General features: G+C 43.5%; 1 protein-coding gene across 1 annotated transcript in view; it reads right to left on the reverse strand.

The window, feature by feature from the left end:
* The window catches only part of tmem67 (transmembrane protein 67), a 219,944-nt gene that overhangs the window by 184,467 nt on the left and 18,576 nt on the right, over positions 1 to 16,901 (reverse strand). The window contains exon 4 of the mRNA XM_067979343.1: positions 252 to 351. Within this exon, the coding sequence (XP_067835444.1) occupies positions 252 to 351 (100 nt within the window). The remainder of the gene's footprint in view (positions 1 to 251; positions 352 to 16,901) is intronic.

Below are 16,901 nucleotides of genomic sequence, written 5' to 3' on the forward strand. Positions count from 1 at the left end.
TAAAATTTGACATAATATATTTTGCTGAAAAATTTAGCTTGGACACAAAACCAGAAATTCTGTTTTGTACTCAACTATGTTTTCAGTAAAATCAACAGTAGGCAGTTTCCTTCGAATGTTATTCTTTCAAAGGCAAAGCACACCAATTAATTTTCAATCTATAATATTCACAACAAGACATATTAATTTTTATGTCAGATAAAGATTTGCGTTATTTACATACAAGAACCAAAATGTTAACGATTACGTACCGGTTTCCTAAAAGGTCTGGAGTGGAGAAAGATGGGCCCATAGTATTGCAGGTCTCACATAGTGCTTCAGACAATGGTATTCCTGTAATAGTCCTTTCCACTTAAGAAAATAAAAACTCCATATTAAACAATTTTCATTTCAACATACTCTTGAGTGGAAATGTTTTGAATCATCAATCAGACTGAATTACATACAAACATACGTACATACAAATTAAGAGCAGGAGTACGCCATTCGGCACCTCGAGCCTGCTCTGCTATTTGATAAGATCATGGCTGATCTGATTGTGACCTTAACACTACTTTCCCATCTACCTACTATAACCTTTGACTCCCTTGTTATCTATCTATCAGGAATCTATCTAACGCAGCCTTAAAAATATTCAATGACCCTGCCTCCACTGCTCTCTGGGGAAGGGAGTTCCACAGACTCACGACCCTCAGAGAAAAAAATTCTCCTCATCTTCGTCTTAAATGGGAGACCCCTTATTTTTAAACTGTGTCCCCTAGTTCTAGTCTCTCCAAAAAGGGGCAACATCCTCTCAGCATCTACCCCTTCAAGTCCCCTCAGGATCTTATATGTTTCAATTCATCCAAATGATTTAAAACTGCCTAATTTCTGTGAAAGTTGCAAATTAATACTTTAACCACACACCCCAAATACAGAATCCTCAATTCAATAATACAATACCCCTTCAATGCAATATTCATAGCTTTAAACAGTTTCAGTTGCCAGCAGAACATAGTAACTGGTTGGTGTTATATTGAACAGCAGCTCTTCTCACCAACACTTTAAATAGCTGCGCAGTGCATCAAAGAAGCAGAGGCTGAGCACATTAAACTGTTTAAATGCTCCCAGTTTAAAACTATCCAATGCCTCCTAATTCTGCTGCTCAACCTCTATTTCAATACATTGCTCAGCCTTTTAAAGTGCCAATGAGCAGACAAAGAAGACATCAGGGCAGAATTGATACTGCAATCAGGTGGAAGCCTAACGAAGCTGACTTACAGGAAGGGCATCCAACAACAAGACTTCAAAAGCTCCGAAAGATTTGATCAATCTTAATGGACCTTGAACCAGAAATCCTTGGTTTTAAGGTGATATATATTACTTGATTTGCTTGCTGCTTCTTTAAGTGTGGAGTATGGTTGCATGCATTGCTTGATTTTGCTTCATGCTTGTGTGAATTATAACATCATTAAATAATCACTTTTGATTAACAAAACTACCGTGAGTGGGGACTTTCTTCGTCTGACTATTGTTCAGGTTTAAGAACCTCTGGAAAAGTAGGCATTTCCTGCATTGGTGCCCGTAAGCAGGGACCTGACATAGACAGACAAAGAAAGTGTGAATGAGACAAAGAGGGTATAACAGGCAGGGTAAAGAAAGAATACTGTGTCCAACACTTAGACAGAGAACAGGGCTTTTCTGGGCAGAGACGGGTGGAAGGTATAACAGGAAGGTTAAAGGACAGGCAGGGGCGGGTGGACTATAAAAAAAAGGAAGCAGCAATCCAAAATTACCTCGAGGAGAAATTGCCAAGAAGAGAGGAATGCTTTTCCAGAGAGGATCTTCAGCCAGATCCCTTCGAAGCATCCCTAAACATTCACTCCCTTCATCACCGGTGCACCGTGGCTCACCAAGCCTTCTTCGACAGCACCTCCCAAACCTTGACCTCTACCACCTAGAAGGACAAGGGCAGCAGGCACATCGGAACAACACCACCTGCACATTCCCCTCCAAGACACACACCATCCTGACTTGGAAATATATCGCCGTTCCTTCATCGTCGCTGGGTCAAAATCCTGGAACTGCCTTCCTAACAGCACTGTGGGAGAACCTTCACCACACGGACTGCAGCAGTTCAAGAAGACGGCTCACCATCACCTTCTCAAGGGCAATTAGGGATGGGCAATAAATTCTGTCTTTGCCAGCGCGCCCACGTCCCATGAACGAATAAAAAAAAAAATCCCTTCGAAGCAAATGGTGATAGGTGGATATGTATGATAGGAGAGCAATCGCAATTAAAGAAATAGGCTAAGGCCGTATGGCTACTTGCCTATCGTAAACAAAAAGAAAGCGATGAGAAGGAAAAGCAAGGGTTAGAAGCAGAGGTATCTAATATAAAGAGGGAGCACAATTGGGAAATACACTTGATAATTGGAAACAGGAGGGACAGAATAGTGAAAAATGTATCCAAACTCTAGAAGGCCATGTAGAGTATTTTCAAACCCAGGTAATAGTTAAGGAAAATAATGTGATCCTAAATCAGGCAACTCAAAATTAACCATTAGAGCAATTAAGAAAAGTAGAGCTGCAATGGGACAACCTAAAAGCAGCCATGCGAGTACAAATGAGTGCCAACAAAGAAAGCCATAGAGGACCAGAAAGATCCCATTCCCATTGTAAACGAAAGACAGCTGAATTAGAAAAAGCCCTGCAAGTAAAAAAAAGGAATTATCATGAGGGGAGATGATAGTGATAGCGAATTAGGCAAATAGAATTGGGATGATTTAAACAGAGAGGCTACTGAATACGGACACCATGATGATCAACCCCCATGGGGTGCAGGTCCCCCTGTGGCAGGAGTGGAACAGTCAAATATAATGTCGACGCTGACGGGGCTCGAAAAAGTGTAGTAAAAAGATTTAATGTACCATATATACCCCAACAACTACAAGAAATGGCTAAAACAATATCTAAATTTAACAGTAAAGGCGATGCAATTAAACACTTGCAAAATGTAGAACAGGCTGCAGAGATGGGTGGACTAGGTGAGACAGAAACGATACAGTTGTTATTATGGACTTTGGAGTCAAATGTATTCAGAGCATTGCCTCAAGATAGGAAGAGTGGCCAGGGTATGTGGGGGCAAATGAAACAGGCAGTACTCACTGTCATCGGATTCGATAGGGGAGATCCTAGTGAGATCCTAACAAATTGCAGGCATGGACCCTATGAACAACCCGAAGCATATGCCGATCGATTATGGCAGTTTATGAAAGGCTGTATGAGCCAAATTTAGTTCAAAACCAATTGAAACCTGAACGCACGACCGAGGATAGGTGGTTGAGGACTTTGATTAGTCACGCACAACTGTACTTACAAGTAGCATGAGGTGCTTTGACCCAGACAATGCAGCTCCGACAGACGCTATAGTCCTGAGATGGACAGTACATAGATGGGAGAATAGAAAATTGGCGAGTAAAATAAAACGAGTATACACCATGCAAACTCCAGCATGGAAAAATGAGGGCCCTAAAAAAGAGGGACACAGAATATACACCTACAATGATAAGCAAAGTTACAATCGTGGTAAAATGGGGCATTTTACCAGAAATTGTAAATAAAAACCCATCGAGGGAACGCCATTGTCCCGCAGCGAAGGCAGGACCCAGGGAGGAAAGAACTAGCCAAGCTCTATCCCAGTTTGGCAGACATGGAAAATTGTATTAAAGCTGCATTAAAAGGGGTGGTACTGCCCACTGCCCCTCCTATGTGCATGATCGAACAGCCAGGGAGTCCAGAGATCAATGTGTCCCCCAGTCCCCAATGACAGGGACAGGCCTCACCTAAGTATTTGTACCCGTTACAGTACGACTCATGTGGATGACTGCGTGTAACCGCTGATATTGGGGGCCACCACGGCATATATTTGGTTGACACGGGAGGGTTCAGAGCTGTCATCTGTGCAAGAACTGAGGGAATCTCCTTTTTTGACTGGAGAATCCTCGAGATTAAGTGGATTCATGGGAAACTCACAAACAGGTGTTGAATCAGAGCCAATCTCGTCAAAAATAGGATCTAATGAGGGTACATGTGTATACATACTAATGAACCTCCAGCAGAAGACGCAGGGAGTACCAGAAGTGGCTATATTAGTGGGGAGGTGTCTGATTGTGGATTTAGCAAATAGCACCCTTTGGCAAGCTGAGGAGACAGAGATGGAGGAACTGGTAGTGATCCCAGGTTACGGAGAGGTATGTGTGATCACTGAGATACTTGGATGAAATATTCCATAATTTGTGCCCTGAGATACAACTGGTAGTAAAAGAGAATGATGCAGCGTTTGCCGAACATAAACATGATTGTGGTAGAATGATAGGAGTGCTGGATATGCAGGGGCTGGAGTCTGCGGTATCTCCTAAAGCAGTATTCTTTCCCTCAGGAAGCAAATGAGCATATCAGAAAGGCGATAGACTCGCTCCTCCAACAAGGTGTCATACGCCCAATAATGACTGTAACAAACTCACTTATTTGGCCTGTTAAGAAACCAGTTGGCTCATGGTGATTGACTATCGATTACCGACAGTTAAATAAGACAACGCCCTCATGTGCCCCAACAGTGACATCTGCACCAGAGGTATTGATAAGACCCACACCAAAATCCGCTGTGTTCATGGTGTTGGACATATCAAACGGCTTTTGGTCAGTTCCTCTTAATCCAGAACACCAGTACAGGTTTGCCTTTACATTCCAGGACCAATGGTATACCTGGACTTGTTTACCACAGTGGTTTCACAATTCTCCCTCCATTTTCCATCAACAAATGGCTAAAGACATAATTCAGGTTAGCCAGCCTGAATGCTTTATACAGTATGTGGATGATTTATTGTTGCATACCCTGGAAATAGAAAGTCATGTGATATTGTTAAAAGAACTATTACTATTGTTAACCAGAGAAGGGTTAAAGGTTAAAGTAACTTTTCTGGGAGTAAACATTAGCAAAGATGGGAGGGGCATTGATGAACTGAAAATAAAAACTCTGCAAGAATTACCCCTCCCAACATCAGTTAAGGCGGTACGGACATTTTTAGGATTGGTGGGGTACTGTTGGGATTTTATAGAAGATTTTGCCATAATAAGTGCACCTCTCTATGCTTTTTAAAAAAGAATGTTGGGTGGGAGTGGACACCTGCCTGTATAAAGGTTGTTACAAAACTAAAGGAGGCTTTACAGAAAGCCCCTGTCCTATCTCCAACTGACCCGGAAAAGACTTTCTATCTAGAAATGACAGCCAGTGGATATTCTACATCATTAGTCATATAAACAGAGACTGGTCACTTATGCATCCCGAGTCCTTAGCCTGGTGGAAGTAAACCACTCTGCGTATGAGAAACATTTGCTTACGACCTTTTGGGTGATTAAGCATTTTATTTACATAGTGGGATTAATACCGATGCATTTATTAACCAACCACACTCCAACAGAGTTGTTGGAGATTAAAGGATGGTTCAGTATCTAATGTTCCTTTAGCCCCCATGCCCCGATCTCCTCCTGGCATCAGCCCTCGCCTAACCCCCCCCCACCATGTCCTCCACGGCCCACGATCCCATCCTCCCTTTCCGCCGATCCCTGGCCTTCTTGCCCGACAGCCAGCCAGCCTATCAATCAAGCTGGCTGACGGGCGCGAAACCCTGAAGTAAAATTTATTGACCTCATTAAGGTCGTAATCGCAGATTGCAATGCATCAACTTATCTTCCGGGTTTTGTGGCTGATTATCTTCCCCCCCACCCCCTCCCCGGTCCCTTCTCACCTCCATGTTAAAATCATGCCCCATGTATGTGTAACTCTCTGAAGGAATACCTTCCGATCTGAGAAAAAGGAGACTTTATATCAGCTGATGAAAAGACATCACCCTCCACTCCTGTTTTGAAGGTAATTTTTAACTGAGGGCAGAAAGTACCCAGAGAAATAGCAGTTCATAAAGTCAGGGAACGTACTAAAAATGAGCCTCTATGGGAGGGAAATCAGAGAGCAGATGAATTGGCTAAGAAAGGAGGTGAGGAGGGAATGGATTGGGATCCACTAGGAATGTTTCCCACCATTGGAAACTAATCAACCCGAAAAACTGCCCCACCCAATTGATTTAAAACAGTTACAAGATAGGGATCCTGAAATAAAGGCAGTAATGGTAACACTAGAAAAGAACGAAAGCCCAAGGGGAGAAAATGGTAATAAGCGTAAACTAGAGGTGAAAGATGGGGTCCTGCTGTACGATCAAAAGTGGGTGGTACCACAGAATAAGCAATATATTTTTCTTTACCAAGCCCATGATGCATCCACCTCAGGACACCCCAGCCCACGGGGAACGTTAGAAAGACTCCAGCAAGTAGCATGGTGGCCAGGAGTGAAAGACCAGGTAGAACATTACTGTCAAAACCGTTTAAGTTGTGTACAACACAACCCTGATACGAACACCAAGAAGGCACTGTTGGTCCACATTCGGCCAACAGAGGGCCTTGGACCGATCTACAGATAGACTATATTGGGCCCTTTCTCCAGTCCTCTCAAGGAAATCAATACATATTAGTGGTAGTAGACACATTCTCAAAGTGGGTAGAAGCACTTCCGATGCACAATGCAACAGCACAGGCTACTGCTATGATAGTGGTCAATCACATATTCAACAGATGGCAGCAGTGTTGAAGTCCAGTGACTCAGACCAGGGAAGTCATTTTACTGGGAATGTAATGCAAGCTGTCATTCAGCTGCTAGGAATCAAAACAAGATTCCATGGCACGATTTAAAAATGTTGGCATGATGGCTGCGACGGGGGGGGGGGGGAGTTCAATGAGTGCACGGGTAACCTGAATACTGAAACCATATCGTTCCCCACGCGATCGCAAATTAATTGGTGGCCATTAACCTTGTTTCAGGTTTGCCGTCCGAAAGCTGCGCAGTGGGTGGACTGCGCACCCGCATGATCTGCTGTCAACTCGAATGTCTGGATTTAAAGGACCATTGCACCGATGGCTTTTGCTGAAGCAAGGAGCAAGGAGACAGAATAGAGCAACACTGGAGTAAAGCAGCTCCAAGATTCAGCGACGTCTCACTTGAGGTGCTGCTGGCAGGGGCGAGGAGGAAGAGGGAACAATTTTACCCGGCACAAAGGAGGAAGCGGCCTGCCTCTGCTACCAAGAAGGCCTGGCTCAAGGTGGCAGAGGAGGTCACCAGCAGGAGCAACATATCCCGCAGTTGGGTCCAGTGCAGGAAGCGCTTCAATGACCTAACTAGGTCAGCAAAAGTGAGTACACTTATGATTCTCCTGCATTCTGTGTCGCACATCACCGCCCCCTTCCTCACATCATTCTACACTGCAAGACTACTCCATCACATCACTCCTCACACCCACTTAAGGCTCATCCTCAACGTACCTTCACTTCCACAGTACTTCCTCACCTCCCCATTTGTGACCCCACCAGTACTACTCACCCCAATCCTGATCCAATGTGATATCTCTGTCCCATACTCACCCTCTGATGCAGCTCTTTCATGGTCAGCCTCACCCAAAGCAATGCATTCAATGGTTGACCACTTCACCATCACTCCCTCATACGTCTGTACTTTCTCCCCTTCTAGAAGACAGCACAAGATGCACGCGAGAGGGCGAGGAATGGAGGGGGGGGGGGCCACAACAATTAGTGGTTCTCACAGATGTGGAGGAGGAGGCCCTGGAGATCAACCACACTCTCGAGTGCCTGTCCGTCGGGGATGCCGAGATTGGCAACCCACAAACATCTGGTGAAACAACTTTAACACTCATCACACACAACATGAACTGATGTTAAGAATGACAGTATGCTCATCGCAATATTACACATCTGTGATGATGTTTAATATTGGCTTTTGTTCTCTTCCAGGCCCTTCAACGACTACAGTGACGGGAGAGGGTGATTCCTCAGCAGCGCTCCCGGCATCTGAGAGCGCACCATCACATCTCAGCGAGCCATTCACCAGTGCAGATATTCATACCTCGGTGGGTCCTGTTAGTTCGGTTGGCACCTGATGAGTCACCACACACAAGTGAGCATGAGCAGACACTGGTGGCAGGGGCAGCTGTGGAGAGTCCGCGTCGGTGGGCGCACTCCTCTCCAGGCTCTGCTCAGCAGGATGCAGATGCTGAACCCCGGGGGGCATCCTTTAAAAGGAGAATGATCGAGGGGCAGCAGCACATTTGCAAGGTACTGGAACAGGTGCCACGAATTCTCCACAATAGTGCAGAGGATGGAGGAGTCCACCTCTTGCATGAGTGGAATGGTGGCACAGGTACGTGAGGGAATCACTGAGATAGTGGCGCAGGTAAGTGCAGGAATGCCTGTGATGGAGAGAAGGCTAGCCTCCATTGTGCTTCAAGCATGGCTCACAAATGAGTCCATTCAGGCCCTGATAACGGCCGTTCGGACTCACGGTGAACAACATTCTGCCGCCTTACACAGGTAGACAGAAACTTTTCCACTGAGCTTCCAAGGCATCACACATGTTTTTTTTTAATCGTTCATGGGATGTGGGCATCGCTGGCGAGGCCGGCATTTATTGCCCATCCCTAATTGCCCTTGAGAAGGTGGTGGTGAGCCGCCTTCTTGAACTGCTGCAGTCCGTGTGGTGAAGGTTCTCCCACAGTGCTGTTAGGTAGGGAGTTCCAGGATTTTGACCCAGCGATGATGAAGGAATGGCGATATATTTCCAAGTCAGGATGGTGTGTGACTAGGAGGGGAACGTGCAGGTGGTGTTGTTTCCATGTGCCTGCTGCCCTTGTCCTTCTAGGTGGTAGAGGTCGCGGGTTTGGGAGGAGCTGTCGAAGAAGCCTTGGCGAGTTGCTGCAGTGCATCCTGTGGATGGTACACACTGCAGCCACGGTGCGTCGGTGGTGAAGGGAGTGAATGTTTAGGGTGGTGGATGGGGTGCCAATCAAGCAGGCTGTTTTGTGCTGGATGGTGTTGAGCTTCTTGAGTGTTGTTGGAGCTGCATTCATCCAGGCAAGTGGAGAGTATTCTATCACGCTCCTGACTTGTGCCCTGTAGATGGTGGAAAGGCTTTGGGGAGTCAGGAGGTGAGTCAGTTGCCGCAGAATACCCAGCCTCTGACCTGCTCTTGTAGCCACAGTATTTATGTGGCTGGTCCAGTTAAGTTTCTGGTCAATGGTGACCCCCAGGATGTTGATGGCGGCGGATTTGGTGATGGTAATGTCGTTGAATGTCAAGGGGAGGTGGTTAGACTCTCTCTTGTTGGAGATGGTCATTGTCTGGCATTTGTCTGGCGCGAATGTTACTTGCCACTTATCAGCCCAAGCCTGTATGTTGTCCAGGTCATGCACGGACTGCTTCATTATCTGAGGGGTTGTAAATGGAATTGAACTCTGTGCAATCATCAGTGAACATCCCCATTTCTGACTTTATGATGGAGGGAAGGGTCATTGATGAAGCAGTTGAAGATGGTTGGGCCTGGAACACTGCCCAGAGGAACTCTTGCAGCAATGTCCTGGGGCTGAGGTGATTGGCCTCCAACAACCACTATCATCTTCCTTTGTGCTAGGTATGACTCCAGCCACTGGAGAGCTTTCCTCCTGATTCCCATTGACTTCAATTTTACTAGGGCTCCTCGGTGCCACACTCGGTCAAATGCTGCCTTGATGTCAAGGGCAGTCACTTTCACCTCACCTCTGGAATTCAGCTCTTTTGTCCATGTTTGGACAAGGCTGTAATGAGGTCTGGAGCCGAGTGACCCCTGGTTCTAGATTCCCCAGCCAAGGGAAACATCCTCCTTGCATCTACCCCGTCGAGCCCTGTAAGAATTTTGTATGTTTCAATGAGATCACCTCTCATTCTTCTAAACTCTAGAGACTACAGTCTACTCAATCTCTCCTCATACGACAATCCCACCATCCCAGGAATCAATCTGGTGAACCTTCGTTGCACTTCCTCTATGGCAAGTATATCCTTTCTTAGGTAAGGAGACCAAAATTGTACACAATACTCCAGATGCGGTCTCACCAAGGTCCTATATAATTGCAGTAAGACATCTTTACTCCTGTACTCATATCCTCTTGTAATAAAGGCCAACATACCATTTGCCTTCCTAATTGCTTGCTGCACCTGCATGTTAGCTTTCAGTGACTCATGCACAAGGACACTCAGGTCCCTTTGAACATCAACATTTCCCAATCTCTTGCCATTTAAAAAATACTCTGCATTTCTGTTTTTCCTACCAAAGTGGATAACTTCACATTTTCCCACATTATATTCCATCTGCCATGTTCTTGCCCACTCACTTAGCCCGTCTATATCCCCTTGAATCCTCTTTGCATCCTCCTCACAACTCACATTCCCACCCAGTTTTGTGTCATCAGCAAACTTGGAAATATTACATTTGGTCCCCTCATCCAAATCATTGATATAGATTGTGAATAGCTGGGGCCCAAGCACCGATCCCTGCGGTACCCCACTAGTCACAGTCTGCCAACCTGAAAAAGATCTGTTTATTCCTACTCCCTGTTTTCTGTCTGTCAGCCAATTCTCAATCCATGCCACTATATTACCCCCAATTCCATGTGTTCTAACTTTGTTCACCAACTTCCTGTGTGGGACCTTATCGAAAGCCTTCTGAAAATCCAAATACACCACATTCACTGGGTCCCCCTTATCTATTCTACAAGTTGCACCCTCAAAGAACTCCAATAGATTTGTCAAACATGATTTCCCTTTCATAAATCCATGTTGACTCTGCCAAATCCTATTATTATTTTCTAAGTGTCCTGTTATCACATCCTTTATAATAGATTCTTGCATTTTCCCTACTACTGATGTCAGGCTAACAGGTCTGTAGTTCCCTGTTTTCTCTCTCCCTCCTTTCTTAAATAGTGGGGTTACATTTGCTATCCTCCAATCTGCAGGAACTGTTCCAGAATCTATAGAATTTTAGAAGATAATAATCAATGCATCGACTATCTCTATAGCCATGTCTTTCAAAACCCTGGAATGTAGATCATCAGGTCCTTGAGATTTATCGACTTTCACTCCTATTAATTTCTCTAATACTATTATTTTACTAATACTAATTTTCTTCAGTTCCTCATTCTCGCCAGACCCTTGGTTCTCTGGTATTCCTGGGAGGTTTTTTGTGTCTTCTTCCATGAAGACAGACACAAAGTATTTGTTTAATTTCTCTAAATTATGAGGAGCCTAGATAGAGTGGATAGGAAGGACCTATTTCCCTTAGCAGAGAGGTCAATAACCAGGAGCATAGATTTAAAGTAATTAGTAGAAGGATTAGAGGGGAGCTGAGGAGAATTTTTTTCACCCAGAGGATTGTGGGGGTTGGAACTCACTGCCTGAAAGGGTGGTAGAGACAGAAACCCTCAACTCATTTAAAAAGTACTTGGATATGCACTTGAAGTGGATCAAGTGCTGGAAAGTGGGATTAGGCTGGATAGCTAATTCACTGCCTGAAAGGGTGGTAGAGGCAGAAACACTCATCACATTTAAAAAGTACTTGGATACGCACTTGAAGTGCCATAACCTACAAGGCTACGGACCAAATGCTGGAAAGTGGGATTAGGCATAATAGCTCTTTTTCGGCTGGCACAGACACGATGGGCCGAATGGCCTCCTTCTGTGCTGTAAATTTCGATGATTCATTGCTAGATCCTAATCGTATATGAAACCGGAACCAAACATTAAGGAAAACAAACCGCCAGAATGAAGCTATTAATGTTTGTAATGATAATATGTATGTTAATATTATCAAGTAAAAAGTGAAGAATGTAGCATAACGGTATTTCAAGGTAGCGATCCAACAGGGCAAAACTGGAACAGGGAATTGAGCAACCCAAGTAAAATGAGATGGGTAAGAAAGGAAGGAGCAGGAGTTAGCCTGCCTTGTAAAGTGGTACACCAAGTTGAGTATACGCCAAGTATACACCAAGCCTCTCCCTGGTTTGGAAGAAGGGAGAAATCCTGGGTGATGTTATGTATACATCAATCAGTACCAGACGACCTACAACAGTGGCACAGGTAGGGATACCCTACTCTACAGACTCCACCCCTGATGAGGAGGGTAGCATGGAAGAAGATCTAACTTGGCCAGCATTTAATAAAAGGCATGAGGGACTATTTATTTGTATTACCATTTGTCAGGGGCGACAAGCGAGTAAGAGACAGGGACAGATAATTCTCCAAATAAAAGTGGAAAACTCCACTGAAGGTGCCACTAAAAAGAATTAAACTAAACAGGAAGAAATTCCAAAATTGTGTCCCCCACAAAAACCAGGCCCTATGAATGGTCTGATCATGATACGTGCCCACGAAGCCCTGTACAATGACATGAGATTTGAGATAGTGTCTGTAATATTTGATTTTAGTGCAGTACACATGCCCCCAGGGCTGTGTGACCCAAAAAATATGAAGAATTTTATCAAATATTGGTAGAACAACAGATTAAGGATTTTGTCCAGAGAAATGCAGGCAAGGATCTGGATGAGCTTTGGCCGCCGGAAATTCAACAGCCCTTGACTAATGTTGTCTGGGACAATGTTACAACCACCCCAAATCACCAATGATATGGAGACCCACAGTAGAATGTAGAAAAAGCGATATACATGCTTGGAGATCATGAACGGTGGGAGACGGTATACAATGTTGGACAACGTCCATGGGTTAGAAAGATTAGTATGCCTTTGATATGAACCCAATATATACTTGTATCTATTAAAAGTTGGAAACATTTGTAATGCATTGTTTATGCTATGTGGTTGGTATTACAAAAGGTCTTTGATTCATTGCTTACAGTATTAAACAGCTTACTCTATTAGTTTGTAACATTTTTAACGACCACATAAACAGTGTAATGCTGTACAAACAGAAAGACACCTTGGCCCAATTGGCACTTTCCTTTTAAGAATCTTATTGGAAGAGCTAGATGTTTACCTAATAATTTGTTCCAGTGAAAGAACATACTTGATTTTATATAGCGCCTTATCACGTGTCCCAGATATCCCAAAGTGTTTTGCATAATATGAATGACATTGTTCAGTTACTGTTCTACCGTCAAATTGTTTTTCAAGCACATCAGTTGTCTAGCTTTACACAAGAATTTTAACTGAAGTCATACTCTTGAGTTGGTATCCCCAAGTTCTTTAGCATGTAGTGCATAATCTCAAACAATATTTGTATTTTTATAAAATAAAATGTGGAACAAAGTATCTTACAAAATGAAATTGCCCCATCCCCTATTCCAAATGCAGCCTGTGGCTGTATTCATCATATAGTCTCTAATGAAGAATTAACCTTCTTGTAATCTATCTGCAAGTAGGCAATACAGTAATTCTGAATTGCTTGAGTATTTGCAAATCCTTAAATCTTTTTAATGACATGCTGACTATATGGAGCACTGTTCTAGTATATTTCCCTTGTGTTCTTAGAGAGTATCGGAGAACTTGGTGTCAGTTCACCTCACTGACTAGTATAACGTCAAGAACAACCCCAGGCTGTATAAAGATAAAAGTTGATTCTCTAAAGGTAGTTTTGCTCTAGGGCAATAAGAACACTCAAAAATGTCTGTTCTAGGTCTGGAAGCTCTCATGTGTGTAGTTGGTCATTTTTAATTGTTTTATATGAGGGTAGATTAAAATAGTATTTCACTGTGATGTGTATGCTTAAATTCTGTTTTTTGATTGTATCGTTTATGATTGCATAAAAGGAACTATTCATGGATGCTTTTAATTCCAATTTTGTCACTTTTTTTGTTTATTTTATGAAGTGGGACATTTGGGTTCTGCAATTTTCAGTACAGCCTACGTGCTGTATTTAAACACTGCTCCAGTTAGTGAATAAACATTAAGAGCGGAGCTGGACATCTGTCAAGGCCTCAAGCTTAAATTTAAATTTTGGAAGAGCGTATGTAGCTACATTTATATATTGGCGGTGATAACTTTAAGAAAGTGTTGGACAGAGTGTGAATGGTTACCTGTGCTAGACTACCAAAATCAGCTGAACAGAACAATTCCCGTTTCCATTAGAAAGTGCAATCTACCTCTCAAAAGGATTGACTGCACAATCTTATCCTTTTGATGAATGTCTTGAGTGAAATTGCAGGGCTACGGAGATAGAGCAGGGGAGCGGGACTAGCTGGATTGCTCTTGCATTGAGCCGGCACGGACTCGATGGGCCGAATGGCTTCCTTCCGTGCTGTCACCTTTATGATTTATGATTATGATTATGATAATTTGTTGACATGTTATGCGGTATTTAAATAGAAAACATGGAAAGGAAATATTCTTTTTGTATACAGCATGACAAGCCTGTCCTAAACGGGAGCCAATGATAAAAATCTAACAACCGAGGACAATGCTCAAAGTTATAAAGTGGATCAGTCCAAAATTTAGGCAAACCCATTTGAGTAGGAACGGTAAGGAAAAGGGTTAATTTTGCCCTTTGGAGCATTGTGAATTTAAAACCTACTGGACATTTGGATAATACACCTGGATTAAGGAAAGGGCCTTTGGAACATTTGAACAAAACCAATTTGAAGCAACATGCAGTGAAAGGCTTCCAGAGGTTTCTTTGGTTTGCAAAAAAAGATTGATGAGAAGGAAACGGATTATCATGGAGTCACATTCCACAGAACTGACATCAGATAAAGTAGCTAAAAACCTACTGAAGCAGCCATTGTAAAGCCATGCAAACCATGAGAAAGAGACTGGTCGTCATGGCAACACTGATAATGGGGGGCCTGCCACATTCCGTGGTGTCTGGAAAACACATGAGACCATGCACCTGGTCTCAAGCAAGATAACTGTCAATCATTTAGGCCTAGTCATTGACGAGGCCTGGCAGCAGTGGGTGATTGGTCAGAATGGAACTTAAAGGTATTAAGGGATATGGGCCAAAGGCGGGTATATGGAGTTAGATCACAGATCAGCCATGATCTTATCAAATGGCGGAGCAGGCACGAGGGGCTGAATGTCCTACTCCTGTTCCTATGTTCCTTAAATAGAAAAATAATGTAGTGTACATTACGTACTACAAAATGCTGCGGTACAGAGGGATCTGGGGGTCCTCACATGAAACACAAAAAGTCAACATACAGGTGCAGCTGGTAATCCGGAAGGCAAACGGAATATTGGCCTTTATTTCTAGGGAGATGGACTATAAAAGCAGGGAAGTCATGCTACAACTATACAGGGTGCTGATGAGACCACACCTGGAGTACTGCATATTTAAGGAAGGACATACTTGCATTGGAGGCAGTTCAGGGTAAGGTTCACTAGGTTGATTCTGGGTATGGAAGGGTTGTCTTATGAGGAAAGATTGAACAGGTTGGGTCTATACTCATTGAAGTTTAGAAGAATGAGAGGAGATCTTATTGAAACATACAAGATTCTGAAGGGACTCGATAGGGTAGATGCTGAGAGGACGTTACCCCTCATGGGGGAATCTAAAACTAGGGGACATAGTCTAGAATAAGGGGTCGCCCGTTTAAAACAGAAATGAGGAGGAATTTCTTCTCCCAGAGGGTCGTGAATCTTTGGAATTCTTTCCCTCAAAAGGTACCTGTGGAGGCTGAGTCATTGTATACATTCAAGGCTGAGTTAGACAAATTTTTGATCAGTAAGGGAGTCAAAGGATATGGGGAAAAGGTGGGAAAGTGGAGTTGAGGTAAAAATCAGATCAGCCATGAACTCACTAAATGGCGGAGCAGGCTCGAGGGGCCGAGTGGCCTACTCCTGCTCCTATCTCTTATGGTCCTTTGGTCTTCCCCTGGCTTTTACTTACAATATAAAACAATATAAAAAGAAGACATCAGGACAGAATTGGTACTGCAGTCAGGTAGAAGCCTAATGAAGCTGACCTACAGGAAGGATGTCCAGCAACAAGGCTTCAAAAGCTCCGAAAGACTTGATCAATCTTAACAGGCCTTGAAGCAGAAATCCTTGGTTTTAAGGTGATATGTATTACTTGATATGCTTGCTGCTTATTTAAGTGTAGGGTGCGGTTGCATGCATTGCTTGATTTTGCTTTATGCTTGTTTGAATTATAATATCATTAAATAATCACTTTTGATTGACAAAACTACTGTGAGTGGGGACTTTCTTTGTCTGACTATTGTCCAGGTTTAAGAACCACTGGAAAAGTAGGCATTTCCTACATCGCCATAAATAAGCATTTTTAATAAAGGTGTCCAGTCCTCTGCCTGTGAGTCTCCTGATTTAAAATCACTGAAAATGACTCAAAAAAACTATACTGAAGCATTAACTACTTTCATCAGTGTACAGTAGTCAATTTCTCAGTAAGTTAATATTTTTTAATATTTAAAAATGTTTAAACCGTGCCTACTAAGCCTTTGCCTCTATAAAAACTAGCTTAATTTTAAAATCTTCCTCAAATAGCCGCAGGTTGGCGCAATCGGTGGAAACGCACCATCCTTGTTGTTTCGAGCAGGGGGCATGGGCAGTTTTGTGGGCGGGGCTAGTTTCAGCATGATTCTTTTTTAACCAGCGCGAAAGATCATGGAAACTCAAATCACGCTGAGTGCAAATTACGTCCATCGTAATTCGAAATTCCGCATTGATTTGCGCTGATTCGGCCGGATTGCGCTGAAAAAGCCAGTGCAATCTAGCAGAAACTCTGGGTCATGGTCTCATACCCAGGCTCCAGGTAACATCATCCAGTTGTCATCATAAGTCTCAGAGTTTCCTCATCAGCGTGTATAATGAACATTTGCCTCCAGTGTGGTGGAAGTATCTATGCAGGTCAGCTTGCAATGTGCTTGGTCATCACCAACTACTTAATTCAAGATGTGGAGATACTTAATTCAACTTAATTCAACTCCTCATATGAGGGGCTTTGGCAAAGAGGCTTGCTATAAGAAT

Source organism: Heptranchias perlo, chromosome 3 (assembly GCF_035084215.1).
Source record: "Heptranchias perlo isolate sHepPer1 chromosome 3, sHepPer1.hap1, whole genome shotgun sequence".
NCBI lineage: Eukaryota > Metazoa > Chordata > Chondrichthyes > Hexanchiformes > Hexanchidae > Heptranchias > Heptranchias perlo.